A 21,769-nucleotide genomic window follows, 5' to 3' on the forward strand; every position below is an offset into this window, starting at 1 on the left:
GCGCAACACCAGTTGGCCCCTAGCTTATTCAGGTCAGTCTCCAAGACAGAGGAGATGCCGCCAGGAGTCTGTAACAACAGGAACTGAGGAAATGCAATGAAGAACAGCACTATTACTGGGAGCAGCTCAGGACCTCCCTATTATCATGCAGCAGTGATTTGGACTTGCACCTCTTTGTACTCCTGCGTCTGGGACTCACAGCATTGCTGCTGCAAAAGAAACAGCATGACTGCAAGTCAAGAGCAAAGACAGGTTGTGCAAAGGAAGGATACAAAAGTGGGCAGTTACAATACAGGAGGAAAAGGGAAAACAAGGTAAGGTACACGGCAGAGCTAAGTGAAAACAAATACTTCAACACGGGAACCCTACTGAGGTCAGGGTCATCTCTTTAAGCTTGCATTCTAACACTGGCAGAATATTTACTGGTGAACTGGGAACTCTGGGAAATGGTGTGTAACGATTGCTCCTGACAAATGTTTCTGTGCTTGAAAAAGGGGGAGAGGAGATAAGAGAAACTTCACAACCAGCATTACATTTCCTTTCAGAACCAGCATTACATTATATTTAAGAGTCGTAAGAACAAAAGAAACACCACCGAAAATTTCAGGTTTCCCTTTATTCTTTACCCTGGAGTCGTCAAAACCAATGCAGTTGTTTTCGGCTGTGGCTTCCTGCAGTCCCAGCAGAGCCCGCCTGCAGTCATGGAGGAGCAGCACAGGCAAAACACCCGTAGCATCTAGCCCACTGTAACTGAAGTACCTTATAAAAGACCTTCCTAATCCCCAGCTGGTAGGCTCTGTGGTTGCATTATCTTACGCACACAACCTTTCATCTTCAGTCTAAACAAAATCCTAACTTAAATTTTGTTTTTCTCCAATTTAAAATGTTTGCATTTGCACTCCTCCAGAGCTGTGCTTGATACACAACACAGCAATGATGTTCAAAGCTTTGTAGCCAGCTCCTGCATTTTGTACCTGTTAAGCTATTCACCATTATAACCACCTCATAGGTATTCAGTGTGGGCAGTGTTGGACTGCGAAGCTCTTTATTGTTTCAAATTTTCAGATTTAAAATCACGTTCAAAACATACCTAAGATGTATTCCACCAAAAAACACAAGCGAAAAAAACTTGAGAAAAAAAATCCAGGAGAAAATCCAAAACGAAAAGAAGAGCAGAAATAAATTTATGTTTGAAATTATTAATAAGGTTTTGTAGTTGTTTTGTTTCTTAAATTTAAAACTAGGAGTTGGGAGATACACCACAGAGAAGACCTGAAGTGTTACTTAACTTTGAAAGTCACAATTTGTTTCATAGCTCTGCATTAAAAGTTTGCCATTAAATACAGAGGGTAAGTAGTGTCCACTCTCAAGCCGAATACTAAAACAATATCCACCTGTTTAGTTCTGTGAATGCTCAAAAAATACAGTCACCTTTACCCGTAGCCTAGAGGTATTAATAAGCACCTGTTACGCTCCACCCTGCCTTACCTAACAACATAACTGCAGGTTGCAACACAGCGCTTTGCTCAAGCCTCGTGAAAATGAAGAAAACTTCTGGCTTCAAAGCCCTGCAAACAACCGATTTTCTCTAACACGAGAGACGAGCTGCACAGACACTTGGCTTTCTGAACAGAGATTCTAATCAATCAGATGGTTAGCATCGCTTAGTTGCAGATGATAACCACTGAACAACTAGTAAAGAAACCGAAGGAAGACATTGGATACTGAAAGGTCCCCTATAACTAAAACTATTTCCTTAAAAAAGTACTTTTAAAAAATATCCCATACGCTTACCTAGACTACAACCGTTGCCATCAGGACTCCTATATTACTTCAGATCGTCATGTTTTTTATTTATTGCAATGTTTATCATATAAAACATACAAATACAGCAATTAAACAAACAAACAAAAACCTGTTCCTTAGCCTGAGGTCTTGTCTACAAAAGAAAATTGCAAAAGTCCAAGTCAACTCTACTTCACTTAGAACAGACTTGTGCACTGAATCTCAAGTTCAGAACAAACTGTTTGAATTCAATTTGAAACTAAGATTATGCCAGTCTTAAAACAGAGTTTAATGTTACCTTTTAGGTAAGTCTTACATTTTGCTGTGTATTGTTTATGCAGAGAAACCTTCTCAAATCATAATAAATTTATTGGAAAGTCTTCTATTTTAGAATGATAAAATACAAGAAAAAGTACTTCAGAGTAATGGAGGTCTGCTCTTACTGAAGAGTAAGACATTGTGTACAGGTAGAAGTCTAAGAAAACTAGTTATTCATGAATTATGAGGCTTCAACAAAACTATAAGCATCAATAAAAAGAATTACTGAATAATAGTTTTATTCAGATTTTTCTTCAACAAAACAAAGTGATTGCAGAAGAATCCTTCAGTAGGTTCATCTTCTTTGTGAGCCTCAGGCATAAAAAAAAGCATAAACAGCCGTATCTACAGCACGTCAGCTTCCCATGTTTTAAACAGCATGCCTATCACTATCATTCATATGCAAAAAAAAAAAAAAAAAAAGGAAAAAGAAGAAGAACACTGTTTTTATTGAAAAAAAAAACAACTGAAATCAGATTTGGGACCACAGGCTTTTGCATGGCACTCTAAGCTCTTTTAGAAAGAGATGCAGGTCCTAATCGTAACTTCATTAGGGCTGTTATACTAATATTTAATGTATCAACACAGATGCAAACATAGATAATTTTAGGTTAGGTCGATTATCAGAAATAAATATTTGTTTAAAGCTCAGCCAAACATCTACGATTTGTTCTCCTGTTTTCTATACAGGCTGTCTCCTTCAGACTTTACTTTTAGAAGACTATTTCAGCCAGAGGATAGGTTCTCCAGCAAGGATCAGAAAAAGCATGTGCTGCTTTGTTGGAAAATTCTCAAGTGTTTCTGTGAAAAGCTCTAATATTGCAGCCTGTAGGGCAAGTGCCTAAAAACTGTCAACAGGTGGCCTCTCGTCTCTCATTCCTGCACCCAAGTTTGACCTAGTTAGGAGCTTGCCAGAGAAGGGACGAGTATCACAGCTCGTGCACACTCAGAAGATAGGTTTGAATTTGACAGCTGAAGCAGCTTAAGCTGTCCTAAGTTTCTCACAATTCTGAACACTGACCCATGTCTATAGGGCTATATATATATATATATATATATATATGTATGTATGTCCGCAGACGAAACAAGCATTTTCTAACCCGTGACTATGAAGGACTGTGTCTGTCTGGTTGCAATCTCAGTTCAGTCTCTCCCTACGTAATGAATTAAGAGAGTCTTTAATTATATGATCACATGATATTTTTTTTCCATGGACCTATCTCAGTCAGCACACAGGAAAGACCTGCTCCGGCAATGAATCACAGCTGGGCACCAAAGGAGATTGTTGTCTGCCTCGCTGCTGAGGGTGGAAAATAAGTACTGCAGAGACTGGCTTTCAGGCAGGGAGAAGGGATTGCTGGTTAAGCTGGACATTGCCCTAAAGAACTACATTCTAACTACATCTCCGCCAAAGACTTACTGTTTGATACCACTCACATTACTTAAATACAGTATTTAAAGAAATGGACGCTGGCTCTCATTTCCCAGGTATCTGATTCAATAAACTAATTGCAGGTTGCAGAAGTGCTACAACGCTGAAATTGGAGCAAGTTTTTGAGCGTGGCAAGGGGCCAATGCGGAAGCAGACAGATCTGGATTCTGGCCAGTCTATCTCAACGTCATTATGTAATGCAGCCAGAAAATCTCCAAATCTGTAAGCACCCCCTGCCTGGTTACACTGCCAGAACTACAGCTGACCTAAGATAGTATTGATCTACCTTCCCTTCAACGCTGAAACACCGAGTGCTAAACGTTTCAGGGATTAACCTACCCACTCATGCCCAAGGCCATATGAGAGTTTAACAGAGACCTTCATACAGGTTACAGCTAACAGCCCTTCCTTTACCTTAAGCAGTCGCAAACTGCAGTTTAAGGACACGAAGAAGCAGGCTTGTGAAGGAATCCTACCAAGTGAGTGAATGACTTGCTCTGAAGAAGGATAAAAATTTTGCAAATTCATAACGCTGCATGGCAGAAAAGAAAAATCACCGGAGAAACCCCAACCTTTAGGCTAAGGTTGTGCAATACTGAGATCAACCCTGCAGTGAAAAAGCTAGAAGCAATTCATTGTCATTTATTCCCTGCTTAGCATTTATACCATTTCTCAGTTGCACTGGGGGAGGAGGGACTTTTCCTGCTACAGCTTCAGCTATGGTATTTATTCTCTCTGATAGAAAAAAACAAATCTGCACTATTTTTAATGACTCCGTGCTAATTTGAAAACTGAAAATTTGAAAATGACATTCACATTAAAGTTTTTAAATATTATTTTCAATATCAATACCACGGATCATTTTTAAAGTTCACCTGGGTGTTAGAAAAAAAAAATTCCTCTGTAACCAGCCTTTCAGGTTTGGGTGTTCTCTATTTTCTAAGCGTCCACCTAAGACAGGTAGATCTTTTTTCATTTCTTCCTGTATCTATGATGAAAAGTACCTGAATGCTTGCCAAAAGCCTCACAATTAACTACCACTACAGAATAAAGTAGCGCACTTCAGAAGCCTGATTTCCCGATGTATCCTCCTCCAAAAAATGAGGCAGCTGCAAATCAATACCAAATATCTTATTCTGGAATACGAAAACACAGAAGGTAATCCTTAAAGCCAGAATACTTACACAAGTTTAAGAAGTTATATAATACATTGCTATAAGACTATTTAAATCCTCGTTCTAGAATACTCTTGAAATCAGTACTGTTTTTATTTTGCTGTTAGTTTTTTACATTTAATAGGTGGCACAATGACACTGGACAAGAAAAATGTTCCTTCTTCACTGTACATAGTTTTTCAGACTTTTTTTTTTTTTTTTTTTTTTTTTTTTTTAAGTATGCCAACTTCAGTAATATAATTATCAGGAAGCACCATTCTCCTTACTGTCAAATAAAATGTACAGGAATCTCCTGTCTCATCAATACCAGCTAACTCACAGGCATTTTCTTCTACCAGAAACACCAGCACTGATAACCTGGTACTACCACAGAGCACATACCTGCTCTAACCCAATTTATATGGTATTTGCAACAGAAACCAATGGAATTTCAGAACTGCAGAGAGTTGTGTATATAGAGATATTCCTTCAAAGCCGTAACATCTGCCATTGAGATAAGCTGCATCTATCTGAAATCTTCTGACAGCACAAGAGACTTCATTTCATACCAACTGCTCGCCAACAATATACATGACAATGGGACATTTTTAAAACAGTTGAAACGTCAACTGAAATAACCAGTGTTTCCTATTTAAACAAGGTGCCTACCATTCAGCACAAATAATACACAAAATATTTCCCTGTTCCAGGGTCTTTTGGGATACTGGCAGCATTGTCTGACCTCTTTGTCTGAAAAGGTAAAAATCATTCTGATTTCCACACTGAATAACAAGGCATCCTAACCTACCAAGTCCCTGCTCAAACTACCTCACTAACAATACTTTTGACCCCGGACTTTAATACCTATTATTTTTTTCTTACACTTTTTTTTCCTCCCTTTACTCTGATGGTCATTTATAAACAGAATAAATAAATGATATTTCTTCATAAGCTGTTTTTTTTCCCTACACTTTCTATTTATTTTGAGAGTGACAAATCTAATTCAAGATTTGGATCACTCACACTGACCCACCACTGTTACGCTCTGTATTACCCACTGTTTATGCACCTCATCAGCATTATTAGCTTCTGTTTAAATGTTGCTTTCACTGCTGCCACAGTTTAAAAAAAAAAAAAAAAAAGTGGGGTGCGGGGAGAGGGATTCTTTCTGTCTATTCACTGTGAATAGGTCAGGGTATAAGAACAGATCAAAAATAACATCTTCCTGGCTGGAATACTTCCAATATATGCACCAATCCATTGCAAGTTTAACCACGCAGTTCTTCCAATCTTCCTGCCCTGGCTTCCTCTTTTTGCTTTCCAGAGACGGAAACATTTCCAACCTTACTTTAAACGTACCGGTTTTTATGGCAAAAATATCATAACCACATAATGCACAAAAAGAAAAAATAAAAAAAGTGATCTTTGAATATGAAACATTAACAGTTCTACCACTGATTTCATTAAAAAAAAAAAACAACACACAAACTTTTAATTGGCTTTAAACAGAGGAAGTTTAGACCCCTTGCCATTTAACAGATACAGCTGTGATTATTCAGCAGTCACCTAGCTGTTGAGAGTTTAACATGAGAACACTTTTAGTCTCACCACTGACATATTAAGAACGCCTAGGAAGTTTCATGTTCCTATATATGACACACCTTATTAGCTAGAAAGTTTATACTATGCTGTCATCAAGAGAAATTTTAATAACGTCCTTTCACAAGCAAACCAGAAATTCAAGTAAACTAGGATTCTCTTGTTTGTTTAGTATTTATCCCCACCCAATTAAATAAATAAAAAAAACTATAAATAATACTCTGAAGCCTACAAAACCACAAATACAGCACAAAACAAAAGATGTGAAATCATACTGAAACCACACTAAAATATGTTTTTTGCCATTACACATACCCTGTACACATTTCATTTAAGAGTGCTGCAATTCCAAATGTAGAAATTCACACAGATACATCATCAGACCTTAGAATTTTTGATAACTTTTTGCCATTTTGCTCAAAAGAATGTTTTCTTTACATGCACATGCAGCTGGATGACCCATATTAAAACAGCTGAGATTTTACAGCTAAATGATAACACATAACTTCAAACTCAAAAACTTAACAGATAAACTGCAGTTCAATAATTTTGGCCTTTTTTTTTAAAGAATAAAGTAGCAGATTTCACTTGCTGTTCTATATTCCTCACTTTTAAAATTAAAGCAGTAGACAAAATATATTAATCATATACATCCTTATAAAATTTGACATGTTCCAAAGAATAACTGAAAGCTAAAAACCTTTCAAGTCTAGGAATATTGATTGCATGTCTCATTGTTCTCTTCTTCATGAGACTGGCATTAGTGCAGCACACTGCTGCTGATGTCTCAAAGAAAACGTGTGGGACCAATTTAATATATTCTGGAACTGCCCACGGTACAACCCAGATTCTACTACTGGATTCCTTGAGAAAAACTTGACTTCACATAGGTGAGAGAATTGTCTTAGAATCTCTGGCATAAGTCTTAAATCAAAGCAAAACCACTCTGCATGAAAAACTCCTTAAGAATAATAAATTTAAAAAGGAATTATAACCAAAGCATCTAGTAGAAACTCAAGAAAGGCATATTTTACATCTCTGTTAAAAGGGCTGATAATGAAAAGAATGACCATTAAAAAACACTTCTTATAAACAGTTCATAGTTTTGCCTACAGCCTCAGTTTCTGATGTTACCTGCTTCCCCCAAGATGTTTCACTGCCCAAGGGGGAGGATGGGAACCAGAAGGAAGATCATCCTAGTTCCAGGCCAAGCACTAACAATACATGCCACAATAAATATCTGAAAATACAATCTGCTGTTGCTATTAACTGCTGAGCTTTCATTCTTTTCCCATATAAATAATTTGCTCTAGTAATCAAGAACAAGTGGCTCACAAACATCAGCAAGGTAATCTGCCCAGACATATCTCCCAAGTCAGGGACTGGAATCATTATGAAAAACAAAGGCACATTTCAAAGCTGTTATTTGAAAAGCATTAGGACTAATAACTATTCATATGGGATAGAAGAAAATAGTTATGAGAATATTGTACAAGAATCACAAACTGTTTTGGGGCCCAGCGTGAGTTACACTAATTACAGTGCAAATACATCTGCCCCCTTCTGGGATTTAAGAACAACCTAGTTCAAACATGCTGATACAGACAGCAAAATCTGTCAATAACTTCAGTTCAAGTAATCAAAGAAAAAGGGCTTTCTTGATCATTTAGCTCAAAGCCATTCATTTAGACACATAACAAAGGTGATAAACGCATAAGTGAGTACTGCCAGGCACACAGTTCTACGGCACTTCTTTTATAAGGCGAGATAAGCTTCACTAGTTACACGTCTATCAGTGCTCAACTAAATGGCTTTATTCTCATTAATCTTTGATCATTCTTCTTTCTTGGAATAACGAGTACATACATTTATAAAGCATCTCTAGAGAGATAAGGAAATCTTGCTGATGACTGACAGTCAATGGACATGGAAGTCAAAACAAGCCCAGAGGAGGACCATGAAGATGATCAAAGGGCTGGAGCCCCTCTCCTGTGGAGCCAGGGTGAGGGAGTTGGGGGTGTTCAGCCTGGAGAATACAAGGCTTTGGGGAGACTAGAGCAGCCTTCCAGTGGCCTTTCCAGGCCTAAAGGGGGCCTACAAGAAAGCTGGAAAGGGACTCTATCAGGGAGCGTAGTGACATAGGACAAGGAGTAATGGCTTTAAACTAAAAGAGGGTAGGTTTAGATTAGATATAAAGGGGAAATTCTTTACTCTGAGGTCAGTGAGGCACTGGCCCAGGCTGCCTAGAGCAGCTGTGCCTGCCCCATCCCTGGAAGTGTTCAAGGCCAGGCTGGATGGGGCTTTGGGCAACCTGGCCTGCTGGGAGGTGTCCCTGCCCATGGCAGGGGGTTGGAATTAGATGAGCTTTAAAGGTCCCTTCCAACCCAACCCAACCCATTCTATGATTCTATGACATCCTCTGAAAGCCAGTACCAGTTCTGGCTGATATAAGCCAATGTCAAAACAGCAGAACAATTCAGTAATCGGGGCTGTTCTTTGCTTTAGAGCAGAAACCAAGAATTATCTGATCAACAGAGGGGTTGATAACTGACCAGAGCAACACCAGACACTCTTTCATACATCTAGGGAATTCTCAAGTACTGAAAACAAAAATTAGGTAATCAGCTTATCAAGAACGGGTTAAGTTAATCCCAATTGCATGTATGGTTTCTGCTATTGACACTTTGTTTTCTGCTTAATGCCAAAGCTCAGAAAAAAAATCATATAAAAACATAAAGAAACAAGTTTGCAACATTTATTGAATGGGCAGTTTCATGCTAAGTAATTAAACATATGAAATTCAACTACTGCAATGCAACACTTCCTTGATAATTCCCAAGAGACTGTATTTTAAATAAGATTTAGATTAAATAAGTATATACTAAACTACACAAAGAAGCTATAAAACTACAGCTTCAGACCGTCAGAGATATAAAAACAATCACAACTGGAAAACAAACAAACAAAACCAACAACTTAGGAAAAAAATACCAATAAACATGTTATGTCCATCCTGGTACTCAACTCAATTAATCTGAGTGTTGTGCTCAAGTAAACTAAGGAGGGTGTTGCTAAGAGGCAACTGGGTTCAGTTTACCAAATACGTACGATGCAAGTATAATGAGTTAACAAAAGTAAGTGATGAAACCACATCACTGTAATCAAGATTTATTACTTCCAGAAGCATACACAACAGGGAGCTGCTCCTTTTCTGGTGTCCATCAGCAACAGATTTGGATTTTTAATATCATCCAAGCACCAAGGAAAGTACCATTTAAATTATCTGTTTGTTTTTTCCAGTTTTACTTTGTTCACAACTGACTTCAGCTGACCTGCCTAATAATAGCAACTTCCAGAGAATAGCTGGATTTAAAGCAGGCTCCATATTGTCCTTGGACCAAGGCAGCAACCAGTCATCCCATCTCCCCTTCACATACCAGATCAGGGAAGGGGGATAGGGACAGAGGGGAAAAATCGAAGTTCAAGTATCAATTGCCTCTTAACCCAATTCAGTCACCTATATATTACAGGAGTCCTTCAGGTGCCAAAATTTGCAATTTTCTTTCAAAACAAAATATCTGATTCTATTCACGGAAACCAACCTCCACCCCATCACATGCAAAAAATAAAAAATAAAAAAAAATTGATGGTATTTCCTCGAGCTACAGATCCACATTTGCAGAAGAAAAATGACAGACGTGTAGTTTGATATGGCACACAAACGTACTGACATGAAAGAAAGGCTATTCACTAGCTAATGATGACTACTTAATAACATCTTCAATGAAGAAAGCAAAGGACTTCTCCCCTCAGGTATTCTCAGAGAAGTTTCCAAATGCAGACACTAAAACGTCTTTCTGTGAAATTAAAATTTTCTGATATTCTACTTTTCTTCAAAACTAAACAGAAGAACGATGCACTACAAATACTTTTGTTCCATCTAAAGCCAAAGGATTTACAAACAACCAGACAGTAATATGACATCTCTTTACACTGCTAAGCTGTGTCATAGGAAAGCAAATATTAAAACAAAAAGGAAACAAACAAAAAAACACCCCAAGACCCACCTTTCTACCTTAAAATTAGCAATTGCTTGTATTCGTAACATTTTTCCATCAAGTTACATTGGCATTGCAACAGGGAGCATGGTAATCTGCACACCTAGACAGGAAAGTAGATGTCCATACGTCATTTGATCAAGATAAAGGCCACATCATTAAAATGATTTTTAAGGCATTGCTTTACAGACAAGTTTTGAAACAACTATATCAAGTACAGAGTTCATCATACCTACGTTATTTAAATGTTTCAAAAATTTAATGTCTCTAAACCATCAGAAATAGTAGTCAAAAAACACGTAGGTTTCATATTCAGTAATAGGAATGGTACCAAAAGATTCTCCTTTTCAAGGACCAGCACGCGGGACATTTCATTAACCAGCTTTGCACTGTCACTAGGTAACTGGCAAATACGCTAATAAGTTTGTCATTTGTAAACTCTCAGTAAAATGTAACTACGAGCAAGTACCAGCCCTAATCAGTGGATGATCGTCACACTTCCTCCTTTCACCATGCAGTTTTACTGCTCCTGAGCAAATGTATGGACATGATAATCAATTTCTCACCAAGGTGACTCCCTTCCACTTACAGGATCTGTACATTTGACTGCTGATTATAGGCAAGCTTTGGCAGGTTCCTGTGGCAAGCTTGGAGTTAGTTCAGTCCCGCCTTCAGAGAGGAGACTCATGAAGGACACAAAGATTTAAATAAAAATGGAGAGGGGGAGGAAAAAAAAAGAGCAAGAATATTAAAGCTACAAAGGCATTTAATGAAAATTGTCTGTTTCTACTAAGAATGTGTAATTAGTATTTTTAAGCTTTGCTACCCCCTGTGTACGGTCGATTCTGCTGCTCACAAGTAATTTCTACTGAAGGTAAATGTATTAAAAGCTTAGTATATTGCCTAGCCATTTTTGACCCCACTTTGTAGATTAGTGCTCAGAGGAACAGACACAAAAGTTTAGAGTAAAACTTGGTTGTTGGAGGGCACAAAAGCGACAAAAGCTCTCTTCGATAGCTTAGATGCTGAGGTAATACTGAATGAAAGCAGTGGACGCAAACAAATGAATCGTAGCTTCAGGCTGGAGTAATATCAGGTGCATCTCTACACCCTCAGGGCTCAACTCCTACACTTCTTAAGTCCCTCCCCCTGAAACAACCTCCTGCAGTTTCACTTAGCGATCGGGCAGCGAACAGGTACTTCTCTCTCAGCAGTGACAGCTACAGGTTAGCAACAGGGATCACCTGGAAGCTTTCAGACATCTCTCTCTCTGGTAAGTGCCTTTATTTAGACATTTTTTTCAAATAAAATGTGTTTATATTAACAATTAGACAGGCAGTCAGAGGCATGCGTTTTTCAGCTGTCTCAGAAGCCTAGGTTCCTCCTAACAGGTGCATTTACTGCACTGGTTTAAGCTTTCAGCAGAAAGTTTCAACAGAAGAGGCAAAAATTTTAGTCTGTGAGACTAAGTGACTCTGAGAAGTTTTTACAATAACTTACACTTGTTGGTGAAAAGTGTTTTAAGCACCTTTTCCCATGGGGAGAGTTAATGTATTATACTGAAGAATGACAAAAAGCTGTACTGCTTGAAATTGCTACGTTTAGTCTGCCAACTCTCCTTTATATAGTAGGACTGCGTTAATCTGAAAAGCTTGTATGGCAATGACATATTCAGTTTCGGTTTTGATTTATTAGTTTTCCAGCTTGTGGGAATTGACTAAATTTACTAAAAGAAAATTGGATTAAGTTATCCTTTCTCTAACTAATTAAAGTATATTAAGATGTGGAGTTATTAACTTAATATTTATGGATACTTCTTTCTTCTTATCCCCACCACCTGAGCAAGTTAGCTATCTCTGCCGCTGCACTTCCTCTCGCGCACTCGCACACACACAGGAGCACGCAGTCCTCCGGTCCGGACCTTCAGCACACACTTCCTTCCCAATCCTCACCAACCCACTCCTCTCGCCCATGTTTCCTCCTAATTAACAAACAGTTGTGTTAAAATTTATCTTTCAGTTTAAAGGAACTGGAAGTTTAGAAGGGAGTGGTAGTTAATCACTGGAAAATCTCTGCTAGAATAAAACTCACAAATCTTGTTCTTGCAACACTCTAGGTAGGTGACAATGGCATGTCCTTGAGTTATGCAATAATGCCACATCACAATATTTTAATTATAGCATGTCCTTCAAAATGTTCCACCCCAGTGAGTGCTCTTGGTCAGAGAGATCAACATCACCAAAGGATACTGCAGTAATAATGGAGTGTGCATGACAAACTGTTACGTAGTTTGCTAAAGCAGTGTCCTAAAAAGAAACATAATTACCAGCCCTGCTTGTAATAAAAGACATTTTGAAATTTCCCCTTTGATCAACTGGACATCTTAAACAATTTAGACTACTTAAAAACCTAAAAAAAAAAAAAAAAAAAGCATATATATGTATGTACATATATATGTGTGTGTATGCATGTGTATGAATACACAGGTGTATATTTGTATGTATATACTTATACACAAAAACATTTTTGTTTATGTATTTACACATACATGCACTCAATGCTAAATAATATTCTTACTTTCTGGACTTGCTAGCATTTTCAAAAGCAAGGAGGTAGCAACAACACACTTTACAAACTGGACGAAAACATGCTGCTCTCAATCTCGGGCTGGAAAGGGCTACAGACTGGGACGCTGTAAGGAGGAATGCTGTCGACACAGAACAAACAACTAATACAACCTCAAGTTTAACCCATATTATCTGAACAACCTATTTTCAGTAAGAATTTAAATAAATACCACTACACTTCAAACCTAAAATGAGAAATTCATGATAATATGTAAATACCCACACCTCTAAAATCAGGTATTCAGGAAGTAAATTCTCAATTTAAAAGAAAAATAAAGTTGCATGAAAATTATCATCCTACTACTGAAAGATTTTTCCCATTTTTAAAAGGATATTACAAGTTATAGTATTCAAGTTTAAGGGAAAAGCAGCTAGTTATTTTGATTTTTCTTGCTAATACTAAACTTTAATTTCAGTAGCAGAAGACATACACTGTACAACTATAAGCAACTGGCATTATTTATAATAGAGGCAGTCTTAATTGGTTGCAGCTATTTTAAACCATTATTGTTTTTTCCAGTTTTATGTGTGCGATCAAAGAGTTTTAATTTTTTTTAATTATGAAACATGTACCTCTGCCAGACACGGCTGTGTTTTACTTAGAAATGGGAAGAGAAATTGTCTTCCTTGGTTTGGTTTAGAAACGTTTTACTACTGGCATTTTTAAGCCGTATGAAAAAAAGGGATTAACCAGTAAAAGAGACGAACAGAATATTCGTCTGGCTGACACTAGCCTAAGTTTCCTAAAGGGTAAACACCCTTTAAAAGAAGCTACTCGTTTGACACCTCACAAGTAAGCAGCACGCAGTGGGAGCACCACTGTCTGCAAGCTGAGCATGCCACCAAAAGAAATAATGAATTGAAAAAAAAAAAGTGTTTGTAATTCTGTCCTGCTATACACATCGCAAAAAAGCTGCCAATGCTCTAAATTTATAACATTAGAACTGCAACAATGCATTTTATCTTGTTAAGAAATGATAGTTAATACTCTGTTGAACAGGAATAACTTGAATCAAAATTAAATACCAAGTACAAAGTCGGGGGGGGGGGGGGGCAGGGGAACAGGACACACAAGAATTTACACTATTAAGCGAAGGAAAGCTAGAAGAACAAGAAAATCTAATTAACATCTCTTTATTATAAATACTGCACCTGAATGCAAATTCAGACTGTATCATAAATGGCTAAACTAAGAATGCAATGGAGTTTTGACAACAATATCTTTTTTTCAAGAACAATTAGTACAAGTACTTCCAAGAAGATATGAGGAACAACAGGTACAAACTGACTTGATCAAGTCCATCACAAACTCCAAGTCAGTTATACATCATTAGTCAAAAATAAATACAACAAATTCACTTAAGGAAAAAAAAAAAAAAGACGACCAGCTAAGCCTCCTTAGCTCCAATATTTTTATATATATTTTTTAATTATTTTTTAAGTAAAAGTGTTATTCTTAATCTTGCACAAGAATGCTGGTTATCGCTATTTAAAATAATTTTTAAATACTATGTGTTTTTTTTAATTTACTGAGCTCCATTTTAATCAGATTCCAATGACAAGACTTTAACATGCTGCTGTATATTTCTAGTGATTTTCTTTTACATTGTAACATTATTAGTCTCCAACTCAAAAAAAAAAGCTATATTAAAAATTCAGGAAAAGCTATTAATATTTCTATTTCTTTAGACTGTCACATTTAATTATTTGTTAATTTTAAGAAAGTTTGTTTTTCCTATTTACAGAGCAGGTACACTTTTTTTTTTTTTTTTAGAATGTCTTCACAATTATTATTTTAACAAATTAATATCTCTTTCACATCAGAAAAAAAAAGTATTACAATTTGCTAGAATTACTATACCTGGTAAAACAAGCAGCAGTTCTGTAGCTTTGCCTTCAGTTTTCATAATGTGTTGCATGCTATTTTCTAGTAAATAATCTCTTGTTTAAGAAATGTAAAAACATCTGTACTTTAACTAAAATCTCACAGCACGTAATCACCAACAATTCTTTTCATAAGCTTGATATTTTAATAGTACTAATTCAAAGTTCTATGTAGAAAGCTGTTTAAAAAAAATAATTTAAAAAAGCAAGCTATACTAGTCACTCCTACAATTAGTATTCCTGCAGTTTCGGGTAACACAATAGATACAGTACGTGGTTTTGCAACAGTCATCATTTTGATAATGATGCTTATAGTTCATGATGAAATCATCAGTTTTTAGATCTCTGCCATAACACATCCTATAAAATCATGAGAACTTGACTCTGAGAGTTTCTCACGCCTTCAGAATCAGTGAACATAATGGAACAAGCTGATACAAGCCCTCCTGACTTATCTACTGAGCAAATCATTAGGCTGTATAAAGTATCCACAACCTTACTTTTTCTGAAGAAAGGCAGATAGATCATGCCCCTGTAAATCAATTGCTGTCTGCCACTTTTTACGTGAATTGATATGCTTGTGTGTCTGTGTTAACCACATGCAATACGTAAGGTGCTGCACAGCAGAAGAATGTGAAATGTGTTTATCAAGCAGAATATTCTATTAGTCAGATATTGCAGGACTCATTTCTCTTAATTGAATTAGGAAGAGGAAGAAAATTGGTGTGGTTTTATCCTTCGAGAGATTGGCCACTTTTGAGGTATCCACTGAGATTAAGCTGTTAGGAAATGCCATGCCAGTTAAAAGAGGGGGAGTTGGTCAGTGTCTGAAAGAGCCAAGTCAGCTACCCAAGTGCAACCAATCCACTCCACCCTCGTTTCACCAAGCAGGAAATTCCCTCCTCTCTTTCCCCAACCGGCCTGACAGGCTTGCCCCATATCTAGCTGCTGCCACGACCTGCCTCTTCTCATTTTACCCACCTCCACTTCTCTCTCAACAGCTCCACCTAGATTTCTCCTTTCATCTTCTGAATGAATGTTCCTTCAGTTTTCAAAGAAAACTCCTTCAAGCCCAAAGCAGCTGCAAGTGACTAGCACTGCTGAAAATTAAGACACTTCTACAAGTATGTTTAGGTGCTGAAGGACGTTAAATTTTAATATATGTCTCTTTTAAGGCTGGCATCTAGCATTTTTTTGTTTAAAAAAAACACAAACACAAAACACATTATATATAATATTAAGGGGAACAGAGTTAAAATGATGTCTTAGTTTGTGTTTAGTTCCAGTACACCTAATTTTAACCTTTGTGTTACAGTTCCTGTGCTACCAATTACGAAAGTTGCTTTCCGGTACCCCCTCTTCCCTGAGACACCACGGGAGTTGGCTTCCTCTTTTCAGCTGGGAAGAAGGATTCCAGAAACCTGAAAAACTGGAAACATCAAGAGGCTAAAACTGAGGAAAGCTAACCACAAGAAAGTTTTTACAAAGAACCATTACATTTAATTGTTTAAAGCAGCAAAAAAAATGAGTCTCCTCAAAGAACGTAAACCAAAGAAGCCTCATTACATCCCAAGACCACCAGGAAAGCCATTTAAGTATAAGTGCTTTCAGTGCCCCTTTACTTGCAATGAGAAATCCCATCTTTTTAACCACATGAAGTATGGCCTCTGCAAAAACTCCATTACTTTAGTATCAGAGCAGGATCGCGTTATCAAGTGTCCAAAGGCTAGCTCCTTGGAGCCAAAACAGATCAATCAGCTCGACACTGCAGTCAAAGCAACTTCTTCTAAATCTGTCACCAATGTACTGTCAAATCTCGATTCAAAGCCTCAATACGCTTTTCCAAAAGAAGATGCCAAGGAAAACGTTGAATTACAAAACCAGGCAACAACCACAGCAATTCAAGGACAAAAAACTGCAATTCAGAAGGAATTAACCCCTGCCAGTACTACAACAGAAAGTGCCATCAGCATGCAGCCTCTTTTGGACAGCATTGTACGGCCCTCAGCTTTTGTTCCTGTAGGAGAACACAGAGATAGCAAAGGCCCAGAAACTAGTGAAGTATCTGAAATTATATCGCTCCCTAACAAAAGTTCACCTTTTCACACTAAATCTGCATTTCATGCACCAAGTCACCCCTGGAAAGCAGGCTCTCCTTTCCTCCCAGAATTTCCACATAAAGTTCCTCCCACAAAAGGCTTTGGTTCCATCTCACCTTACATGCAGCCAATGATTCCAGAGTACTCGCCCCATTTTTATGAGCATAGGCTGGCCATCTACACACCTTACTTGCTTCCAGGTAATTCAGAGTGTGAAAGCTCTGCTCTGTCCGTCTACGGCACACAAGACCAGAGACACTTTCTTCCCCATCCTGGGCCACTTCCAAAACCCATAAATCCATCAGCATATGAACACTATCGATTATTCCAACAATATCATTCCGCTCCTCCTATACCGTATGGATTTTGTAGGCCAACCGATCCTCCGTTTTACCGATTTTCACACGTAGCTGGTATTAACAGGGATCAAAGCTCTCATCTAATGGAAGAAACTACCTTGTTGTATCCAGCTTCTTTAAGTCCATCCCAACAATACCCTCTAGGTTCGCATAAAAAACAAGCGGACTATGAAAAAGAAATGACATTACTGCATGCCAAAAGTCATTCCAAAGATGACCAAAATGAACGCGAGAATGCTAAAATGAGCCCTCTGGCAGGAAGCGCAGCAACAGGCTCCCCAGGTAGACCTAGCCCAACCAACTTCACCCAGACAAGCCACGCATGTGAGGGCTTATTTGACCTCTCCAACAAGTCATCTTCCACATCGCTTGGCAAGTATGATCAACCAGAAGAAAACTTCACAGCTTTCAGACCTGTGAGAAAAAGCACTGACCAACCAACTCAACTTCAAAGTGTGCCGACACAGCAAGATCGTGACGATTCACCTGCCAGGTAAAATAATAACATCACTTTGTGAGTTCTTGTCAGACTTCTTAGGGGCACACAAAGACAGCACATATACATTTCACGCAATGCCCTTAAAGTACATTTACGTTTATAGTACTGAGATAATTGTTCTATTTGATATATCTGCAAAGCAGATACACACAACTGTAAAGCTCACAGTAAGATAGTGAGTAGAGCACTCCTTCACCTGAAGTGCATCGGGTATCTGTAACATCACTATGTATGTATCTGTGTATTTCGGGAAAACACCTGTATTAGAGTGATACCTACAGTGAAAGGGACATGGGGGAGGGAAAGGAAGAAAAACAAAGTGGTCAGACTAATAACCTTTTTTTTTTTCTGTCCACTTCCTCAGCCCCAATTTAAAAGATTAACTGATAGCGAATTCTCTTTTGTCCTCTTTTCTTGCAGCATTAATGTCACTGATGAAGATTCATACACACCTAACGAATGCCCTAACAATGAAGGTTCACTGTCCAACACCGAAGAAGACACAGGAATAGCTCCCCTTAATCTTTCAAAAAAGGCTGACACAAATGCAGGACCTGCTCATGAACATGCATACAAAACTACATCCAAAACAGAAAGTCAGAACTTTCTAGAACTGCAAGATATGCCTCTGAACCTCTCGGTAAAAGATTCCTGCAACACAGGAAGCCTGAAAACGTCATCCCACAGTCCATCTCGTGATAATGGTGCTGCTACTTCTCCGAACCCTGAAAATGAAAACTCTGGCGCAGATGTGTGTAACCCCAAGAACCCTACTAACAGCGTCTGCAACAAATCTTTCCTGGCTCACCGTAACGAAGCTCAAGACTTACGAATAATCGATAGTTGTGATGAACAGAAACAAACAGCAGCTGTAGCTCTCTGTCAGCTGGCTGCATACAGCCCTAGCAAAGTTAGAATGGACAACGAAGGGCAGAGTCCTCAGGACTGTAATACTTCGTGTACAGAACCTGCACTTAATTCTTCTGATACTCAGGATACTCAGTGCAATCAAAAAGTAAAAGGACAAAAAAGGACAAATCAAAAAGAATCAGCAAAATCACAGCAAGGCACTAAAAGAGTAAGGCCAAATGACTGTAGCCGAGTCTTTACTTTAAGGAAGAGAACAAGAGTATCTTAATGCTTCCCTTTCCAGTGAGTTTCTAGTCACAGAAGTTAGTGACCAGCTACATCAGAAAATGTCTATAAACCATCTCTTATTGGATTTGGTCCATGACAAGATACATTCAATCTCTCCTGTGTAAATAATGTTCATATTTTTATATTAAAGTTTTTAAGTAATTGAGCTTTCCCTTGTAGAAGCTCAGACTTGGATGAGTGAATTTTTGCATTCATTACTAAAGCCAAAGTACATTAGACAAAGCTCTAAGGTTTTTTGCAATTGTATTAATGTAAAATAATTTTTACAACTTCTTTTCTTACAAGATGTTTAAGCTCCAGAAACAGTACTGTTCAATAACATACTGTCAGTATTTTTCAGGCTTAATTTCATTTAATTTTTTTTGGTCTTTTTTCTTTGGAAAACTTATTTCACTGTGCAGTAGTTTAAATAAGCTTAAGATTAAACCCGGCTATTTAGAATTTACTGTAAAAACTGTTCTGTGCACTTCGCCTTTACGCCATAATGCAAAACAGACCAAATTTAGTTACTTAGAGGCAGATGCCAGTTTAAACAGACTGATCCAAACCTTGTAAAAACAAACTTCTCTTCTGTTGGCTAAGAACAAGACTTACATTAAATCAAAGAAAGTCTGCACCAATTTAACAAATGCGGTTTATGTTTATCTTTAACTGAACCACTATAAAAACAATACTGAAAATATGAAAGTCAACAATTTAGGTGCCTAATCCTCTGAGGTTAAGACAGACACTGGGCAACCTTCAAACTCCAAGTCTAGAAGGATATTTATATAATTTATTTCACCTGAGAAAACTCTCCTGGTGAAGGTTTTATTTCAGAAAAAATGTGTCACCAGTTATGTGTTTCAGTGTGCTTATAAATAGATCCTAAAACTGTTTACTGCTTCTACAACTGTGTATATAAACTTGTAATTTTTCAAATAAATCTGTAACCTATACTTAAAATATATGGAAAGTCATTAATGAACACAAAAGCATTCACTACACTATCTGTAACACACATTAAAAAATAAATCAGCAGAGAACTTGCTAGCTAACTTTTCAATTTACAAGTAGAATGAGGTATTGAGTACCAAACAACTCTGAAAAAGGAACTTTCTTAAGTGAAGGAAGTTCATTATGCCGAGTAATTCATCTGCACTTTAGCCCCATATGACAGGCCTTTCCACAAAGCTGCTGTCCAGCATATCCAAGGCTTCTACAAAAAGTATAACTGAAATGAGGCTGTTCATTGTATAAACACCTGGCCTGAGCTTGAACAGTGTGCACTATCAGTCTTAAGTAAAACAGACCCAGGCTAAGCATTATTGACTTAAAAATATGGTATACACTTCTCACTGAGTCATTATTCAGATAAGAGAGATCCTTGTGCGCCTAAGCATTATTAGTAGGCATAGACATTTATAAGGAAGCAGAGATGTGTTCAATGCAACGTCCCCAGAACTTACAGTGTAATTTTTGTGCTCTGGTGTTCTGAGACAAACTTTTAGAATGCTCTGGCTAAACTTAACATTAAACAGTCTATTACAGACATTAAGTTTCTGAGTTAAGAAACAGAAAAAGAGTAACAACACAGATCTCTAATATTTCATAGAGAAAGCTTTTCAGATCATCAGAAGACAAAAATACCAACGTGAAGTTTGAACAAAGGGAATATGGTGACAGAAAGAGTCCAGTTAAATCATGATGGTGAGGCAGTAAGAATTAGGTTGTACATCAGTACTTGATGAGACAAGGAGAAAGGGATTCTTTCTAGGCCAAGCTTAAGGCTTCAAGATTAAGGATGAATGCTACCAAATCCACAATTCCCAACCATGAAATTACAGAGTCTACTGTCCCTGCTTTTTTTTCCCCTTCCAATTACATGAAGCTATTTGTCTCACTAATCTCTTGAAGCTGAAATTTTCATAGGTCCTCTTATCCATAATTTTCAAAACTCTCATCTCTCCCTCCTTTTTAATTGGAATTCCTTTAAGTCAACACGGAAGAAAAGCCTTCTGGTCATTTTTCATACAATTAAAGGATTTATTCTTCACCATCTCTAGGAAAATGCTCACAAATTAGCTCCAGTGGTGAAATACACCACATCTCCATGCTTCAAATGAGCCAAAACTACACTGAAGAGAAACTTTAGGTCAGCTACCTTCATTAACTCAACTTCTGTCATTCCTAACGGACATCCCTCTCACTCAGTGTTCATAAACAAATTACTGTAGGGCTTCACTTCCTTTAGAACATCAAAATCTGTCCTCACACTTACCTACCTATTCTCTTGCTGCAACTTATACCCATTAGCTGTAGTCTTGTTCTTATCACTGAAAACAGTTGTCAAAAGGAAAGGCTGTCTTTCAAGAGGAAGAGAATAAACTTTCAGCTTAGTCTCCTCTCATCCAAATAACCTTAGTTCTTACAAGCTTTCGCTGTCAGTCTTACTTTCTGTTCTCAAAACTCCAGCTGCTTTAGGCTAGCTTCCTCTAAACAATGTTTTAAGTGTGATGTCCCTAACTGAATACCGTATGAGTCATAATTTTCATATCAAGTAAGACAGAAGGATTACTGCACTGTGATTTTGACTTTTTTTTTTTACCACCTTGTTCTATTGAGATAAATAAAGTTGTTGACTGATGTGGGTGACCCACATGAACTGTTAAATCCTTTCACATGACACTACTGCCCAGGATTCACTTCTTGTATCTTCAGTTGCGTAGTTACTTATTCCTGACTAGGACTAGTACTTTGCACTTGTCCTCATTTCTTAGATCATTTTGTGAAGGACAATCTGAACCTAAGTCTGGCT

The 21,769-nt window shown here is 37.6% G+C and overlaps 2 protein-coding genes across 2 annotated transcripts in view; one reads left to right on the plus strand and one right to left on the minus strand.

The window, feature by feature from the left end:
* The window catches only part of TBCD (tubulin folding cofactor D), a 132,836-nt gene that overhangs the window by 80,653 nt on the left and 30,414 nt on the right, over positions 1-21,769 (minus strand). The window lies entirely within an intron of this gene.
* On the plus strand, positions 16,382-18,952 carry ZNF750 (zinc finger protein 750). The gene is made up of 2 exons (XM_035561858.1): positions 16,382-17,808; positions 18,235-18,952. The coding sequence occupies exons 1-2, from the start codon at positions 16,382-16,384 to the stop codon at positions 18,950-18,952; spliced, it is 2,145 nt and encodes a 714-aa protein (XP_035417751.1).

Source organism: Cygnus atratus, chromosome 18 (genome assembly GCF_013377495.2).
Source record: "Cygnus atratus isolate AKBS03 ecotype Queensland, Australia chromosome 18, CAtr_DNAZoo_HiC_assembly, whole genome shotgun sequence".
Classification (NCBI taxonomy): domain Eukaryota; kingdom Metazoa; phylum Chordata; class Aves; order Anseriformes; family Anatidae; genus Cygnus; species Cygnus atratus.

Coding starts and splice junctions, on each gene's coding strand:
- ZNF750 (XM_035561858.1), top strand. CDS start 16,382: ATGAGTCTCCTCAAAGAACGTAAACCAAAGAAGCCTCATTACATCCCA. Junction 17,809..18,234: donor CGTGACGATTCACCTGCCAG/GTAAAATAATAA, acceptor CTTTTCTTGCAG/CATTAATGTCACTGATGAAG.